The sequence below is a fragment of the Amborella trichopoda genome, chromosome 2 (genome assembly GCF_054954075.1).
Source record: "Amborella trichopoda isolate Santa Cruz 75 chromosome 2, AtrichopodaSantaCruz75HAP2 v2.0, whole genome shotgun sequence".
Lineage (NCBI taxonomy): Eukaryota > Viridiplantae > Streptophyta > Magnoliopsida > Amborellales > Amborellaceae > Amborella > Amborella trichopoda.
In genome coordinates this window covers 7,047,055-7,053,683 of record NC_142337.1, presented here as the reverse complement: position 1 = coordinate 7,053,683, position 6,629 = coordinate 7,047,055, and the positions used below count along the sequence as shown (strand labels likewise).

At 39.8% G+C, this 6,629-nt stretch overlaps 1 protein-coding gene and 1 long non-coding RNA gene across 2 annotated transcripts; one reads left to right on the top strand and one right to left on the bottom strand.

The window, feature by feature from the left end:
* LOC18443187 (scarecrow-like protein 23) lies at positions 1–4,129 on the bottom strand. Its single transcript, XM_006853379.4, has one exon. The coding sequence runs from the start codon at positions 2,004–2,006 to the stop codon at positions 597–599; it is 1,410 nt and encodes a 469-aa protein (XP_006853441.3). The 5' UTR covers positions 2,007–4,129; the 3' UTR covers positions 1–596.
* Positions 4,130–4,769: 640 nt separating this feature from the next.
* LOC148783068 (uncharacterized) lies at positions 4,770–5,659 on the top strand. Its single transcript, XR_016050364.1, has 2 exons — positions 4,770–5,213; positions 5,319–5,659. It is a non-coding gene; the product is annotated as an uncharacterized LOC148783068 (long non-coding RNA).
* Positions 5,660–6,629: the final 970 nt, after the last annotated feature.

Sequence of the window (6,629 nt, the reverse complement as noted above, 5' to 3'; positions counted from 1 at the left end):
TGGCCAGTTAAATCCTCGTTTTTATATATAGAAATTGAAAATACAACAATATGGCACTGGTTTGTAGCATTGCTCATTAAAAGGTACTTTTAATCTCTGCTCCCTTCCTTTCGATCTGAGCAACAAACAATAGCCTCAACCTCTTCCTTGCAAAACAATACTTTCCTTTACTCGTCTATGTCAATGTCAATGGAATCTACATTCTCGGAGAGAGAGAGAAATTTGTCCCCCATAATCTAGAGAGAGAAAAAAAGGTTGACCCCCAAAAGCTGGGTACTGGGAGAGGAAACCAGACTTTCCATCTTGTGAGAGAAAGACACAAACTCAAAGACAGTAGAGAGAGAAAGATTGGGAGAAGAGAGGGGACCCTTCATCCCCCAATTAAGAGAGAGAGAGAGAGAGAGGGATTATCCCTGAAACTAATCACCCTATTCAGAACTAACAGAAATCTATCCATTAAAAACTAAACTTCCTCGTTCTAGAGAGAGAGAGAGAGAGAGCAAAATCGACCAGAACAAAAAAAAAATGAAAGATTTATAACAAAAAAAAGAAAGAAAAAACACGTTACAAGCATTTCTCACACCCCCACTGTACTCTCACGTAGCTTCGGTGAGAGTAGAGGGAGAAAAAGGGGCATCCTTCAGAGAAGGCTCCCATGCTGAAGCCGTGAGCAAAGGCAAATCCTTCCACCCCAGCCTCAAACAACCGCCCTCCTCCACCAGAGTGTACCCTTCCTGCCATGGATACATACCCAGCAAAAGCCCGGCCTGATCGGCTGCGCTCCCTGCCAGCGACACTCCCCGGAACCCCAATTTCCCCAATTCCGCCGGCCATCTCTCCACCACTACCTCTCCGGTCCTCTTCGGCCCTCCCACCGCCACGATGTTCTTGATCTCTCTTCCCAAAACCTGCTGCTCTACAATGTGCCTGTCTTGATTCGTGCTGTCTTGCATCGAACCCAGGGCGTCGAACAAGGCGGAGTAGTAATGCAATGCCTCAACGAATCTGCCGAGGAAACCACCTCCGCCTCCATGGTTGAAGTCCTGTTCGACCATCGTGATGAGCCTTGGCTTCGTGGAATGGAGCAGTTTCAATAGCCCTGCGTCGGAGCCGGTGACATCGTACAGGCAGTGGTGGAGCCAGTGCACGACGACGGTCTCTCCCGCCCGCAGCTTGAGCCGTGCCAGGTCCCCGACTTCTCCTGCCCGACAGGCTAGCCCTGTGTATTCGAACGCCAGCCCAAGCGACCCCGCAAATTCAGAAAGCCGATCACCTGTGGCTGCTAGTGTGCGCGTGCAAGAGCCGAGCCCCGTTATCCTGACCGACGGCGGGCTTGAGGAGCGCGTAGAGAGGAGGTGGAAAAGCCCCGGCCATTGCAGGCCTTGCATTATGTCGAGGTCGATAATATGAATTCTCGATGCCTGCGACACCGCCTGAACGATAGCCTGGTTCGCCGTGAAGTGAGAGAACTTCACCAATGGCGAAATTGCGTTGTAGGCTTGGAACGCATGCAGGAGCCTCTGCGAGAAGGGCTCGAGTGCGTGCGAGGGCACCGGTGCATATACACCCAGCCACGAGCTCACGAGGCGCGCCTGCAAAGCATCTGCAAAGTAGGCTGCCACTCGCACAGCGGGCGAGCCGAACGGCGATGCTAAGTGGGTGATCTCGGGCAAGAGGCAGGAGGCAAGGTCCAAATCGTCCATGGCTACCGCCTCCGCACACTGCAACAAGAGCCCAAGGAGCCTTAGTCCCGAAGATTCTTCATCTTCTATTGCATAGTTTGGTGCTTCTTTTCCAGTTTCCGATTTCCTTTGCTTTCGCTTGTTTTCGGACAAGCTCGTTTCCGCTTCTCCGGCATCTTCATCATGTCTCCCGGTGGAGGATTCCGGCAAATTGGGGTGGTGACGCTTCGTCCCGGCGCCAGATTCAGGCGAAGGGGGCTGAATTCCAGCAGGTGGGGCTAGGAGATGGATCCATGGTGGCGTCTCGTCCATTACTTGGATCATGGTATCAATCTCTAGATCATGGCAAACAGCTTGGGATCATGGTAACGGAGAAAATGAAGATTTTGGGTTTTCCGGGTAAGTGGACGGAAAAAATGGCCGGAAAAATGGAAGGGGAAGGGGACGGTGAGCTCATCTCATGTGGGGTGTGGTGGTGTTTAGTGTCCGGTCCCCTATCTCTGACGTCTCTTACCATTATTTTTCTCCTTTTCTCTAACTTTATTCTTGGCTTCCTAATAAGAGAGTTGATGAGAGAATGATTGGTAAATTGATAATTATTTTTGTTGGCTATTTATTTTTGGTGGGTAAAATAGGTGGCCTTTCTGTCGTTCTTCTTAGATCATTAGGACAGAATATGGCTCGGCTCGGCTCGGCTCGGCTAGGCTCGGCTTGTGGCTTGCTTCAGGACTCATGCCTTGTGGTTGCAGGAAACCGCCCTTCGGATTTAGGGTAAATATCTACATGAAAAGATAATATAGAGCTGAGGCTCGAAACAATCAAATTACAGCCCACTTCAAAAATTTCACTACAAGTGGTTGTTTTGATACTCAACTATCTTCAAATTGCTCATCTGGACATCAATATATATGGACATGAGAAAAAAATGGATTTCAAGTTTTAGAAATAGTGTATTTTGTGATGCATTTTTTGTACAGTCAATTTTCAATATTTTCAAATTTTCATAAATATGTAGGATCTACACTGTTATTAAAAGCTTCAAATTTTATAATTAGAGATGGGAATATATTTTAAGGCTATCATAAAGATTTCCGGTATTGAAACCATATTTCTCGATACTATTTGAAGGTGGGCTCTACTTTAATTGTTTAGAGCCTCGGCTCTATATAAACGTACCCAATATCTACAATGGGCTTGAGGTGTGAATGATTAGCATATAGAGTCTAGACTACAGGCATTGTGCTTGATGACTGATTGAGTATATACTCAATTGTATTTTACTCTTCACAATTTAACTATATACTCAATTCCTGATGGAGCATAGTATATGTGCTCTTTACATTTTTACGGATTTGTTACTTCATGACTTCTTCTGGTTCCATTCCGAGCATACAAGGTGCTCCAGCCTGCACTCATAATATATGTTTGCTTTCTTAGGTGAAACATCCATATTGGACTCTTTGTTTGACATTAAATTTTGGGAATTGTCTTGAAATCACTAGATGAAGATGAACAATATCAAAAGGGAAAAAAAAACAATACTCATTTTCAGGTATGATAGTACAAAAAATGGACTTTATTAAATCCCAAGGTGTGAATTTCCTTTCCATTCTAAATTTTTATTCTCCAATTTGATGGCTAAATTTAGTACATTCTACCAAAATTTGTAGTCCTAAAAATACTCTCAATAGGTATTGTTCATGAATCCTATTCATGAGTTATTGTTTACAGGGGATGTGACCATCACGGCTTTGAGTCGACCGTGATACCTTCACAGATCTAAGACTGTCGTGAATGGTATTTTCATAAATAAAAAAAATACAAACTATGGTGAAAAAGAATATGAATGAGGTTTTAAAAATTTTGAGGTTTATTTCTAATAATATATATATATTAATTTCCGAAATTTTTGATATTATTAAGGAGTGGTGTGGAGTTTTTGACAATTATTTAGAATTTATAAATTAGTAAGGGTAGTTGGCATCTTGTTTAATTCTCTATTGCAAGAACCAAAAAGGCCTAACTATGGGCGTGCTCCACCCTCTCTCGTTCTCTCTTTGTGTTCACAAAATGAAATAAAAAAGAAGATTTGCTATAATACGTATGACCATAGAAAATTGAACCCCATACTTCGATGAGTGTAAGAACTATATTTTTAGAGTGAATTTAGATTTAAATTGACCCAAAATAGATTTCAAGCCCATAAAAACTTTGTTTTTTTATTGCTCTTTTTAAAAATTTCATTTAGTCAACCAAGTTGGTTTGTCAAGTAAGTGGATCCAGCTTTGGTCCGGTGAATGACCTATTTAACCCACTAGTTCGATTTTTAAAGCACCCATAATTTCGATCGATTTTTCAATTGCATGTTGTAGCTTACATTCCCACTTATTGCTTTTAAACCGACTAACTAATTCAAAAAATTCAAAAAATTCAAAAATAAATAAAAAATAAACTCCAAAACCATTATTACCGTCTAAGGGACGATATTCCATTGTGATTGGCCTCACATTGAGGACTAATTATTGGGTGCATAAATTTGCATTATCCATGACATAAACGCTAGCCAAACGGGCTATAATCAACTTATTTTGTATGCAATGCTTTGCCATTTGCCTTGCAAACCAACGAACGTCACAGCCACTTAAAAAACTTCGGGAGAATATCATGAAAGGGTATGAAACCCTCGACATAATGCCAAATTATCCCCACTAGCTTTCCAGGCTTCTTTTTTTTTTTTGTCATTTTACCCAAATACCTATTTAAAATATTTATTTAAAAATACCCAAATTATCCTCATTCAGTATTTGGAGTGAGAAACAATGAGGAGCATTTCAATAATAAAAGGCCTCACCCAAATGATAAAAATACCCTCTAGATGTTCTGCATTACAAATTAAGAATGCTTTTTTTATTTACCTCAAAGAGAAAAAGAATGCTTTGTTGAATATTTATAATGCGGAATAACCAAGGGTATTTTAATTATTCTAAACTTAAATGCTTTGTGTCTATAAAATGATAAAAATACCCTTAATTGCTCTATATTACTAATACATAATATCGTGTTCCTTTATTTGTAGTGCAGAACAAGAGGTATTTTCGTCACTCAAGTAAAGCCTCATGAGGTCAAACTATTGAAATGCCTTTGCAGACACCCCAACCTTGTCTAAGGAAATTCAGAGAGGCCAAAGAACCGTGAACCATAAGAACCTTGAAGTCATCCCATAGGCTTTAGGATCACGAGATACCTCATAAATAAATATGAAGGCAATTCTAACACCTAGAACCATGAAAATTGTAACCCTGAAGCTCAAGCCTCATAGACCACTCGACACTCCGCCCTTGAATCTTGAAAAACCTAAGCCAGAGATATATGCCGGACATCCGTAAATCATATTCCCAATACTCTCGTGCCCTATTCCACCTGATACTGATCACTTCTACTTGACGGACTTTGAAAATTGAGAAAATACGGCGTACCAAGTACGATTCTAAACTGGCCACCGACTCCGGGTGCCGTGCCTAGGGGCATGAGGTTAGTTTTCTTTCCTTATTCCCATTTTATTTCTGATTTATTTCCAAATCCTTTTCTAAACCTCCATTTTTTTCATTGAAAAATATTTTCTAAACATTCTAGCAGATTTGGGTTTCCTCGCCTTCAAGCCGGCATTGCCAATAATCCGTATGAGAGCGGTCTGATGGCCGGTCCTTTGCCCAACTTACAATTCAATTGAACCCTTACCAACTACCGACTTATCAACGAGTTTGCCAGCGAAAACAAAGTGGATGTCACATTTCCTCGGCCAAAATTTTCATGTATAAACACCCCTCATTGTTGTTCATTCGAATATTGGGCAAAGGCGACTTGGGTGTAAAGAGGTATGTGAATGAAATGGAAGAGAAAAAACATGCCCTCAAATGTATGTAGGGATAATTTGACCGTTTAATAATATTTTAAGGGTTTTCATCCCCTTCTAATGATATTTTCCCTAAAAGTTATTTACGATAAATAGCAATATGTTATGTATTTGGACTTTTTTTTTGTACATGCATACTTCAATGAATAGGTACCTAGGTGTGTGCGCGAATGCATTTAGATCCACATAAAATATATTCTACGAGTATAAAATGTACTTTCAGATGTAATTTATCCAAGAACACATTTACGCTGATCAAACAATTGGAATCAACCAAGTTGTATTGTAGGTGGATGATTTAGTTTTGGGAACCTGAAAATCATGCTGATGCCCTTCATTTTTCTTTATATTTTATGAGCAAATATCATTTAAGGGGTCAAACCCCATACAACGTCATTAGGAGGGTCCAAAGATCCCAATTAATATCGGAAGTTTTAATTTTTAATCATCATTTCCCTCGGGTTCCTCTCCAAATAACATGCAAACAACCATTGTATAGAGTTGTGAATCATGAACATGCAAGGACATTTTAATAATTTGACCCAACCTGAGCAATTAGGAGCACTCACGTCATATGGTTGGAGCCTCTTAATATCCTTGTATGTTCAAAGATCCTAACCTTAAATAAGGGTAATTTGGGTATTTTAATATTATATGAGGAGATATCCAATTGAAATGAAAAAAAAAAACTTATTATCTTAATTTAAATCTTTTGCCTCATAATGATTCTATATGAAGTCCTGACCCATTAGATAATAACAATTATTTCATTCGGCCTGGAGAATATGTGGTCTAGAGGTATAAAGCATCCATCTTAAAGATGGATGCAAATAGGTGGTTTATCTAAAAAACAATTGAAATTAACGGTCCAATGTTTTCTAAAAAAAATTATTATTTTTAGTTTTCAAAATTTATTTATTTTTTTATATTCATGATCTCCATGTTAAAGATTATACAATCAGCAAAACTTAGGATCGAATTCTATTTAAAAAATAAATTTATTAAGGGGTCTACATTTCTACATATGGGGGCTT

Bases quoted from the DNA above. Each gene is read 5' to 3' on its own strand.
- LOC18443187 (XM_006853379.4), bottom strand. From the start codon at position 2,006: ATGATCCAAGTAATGGACGAGACGCCACCATGGATCCATCTCCTAGCC.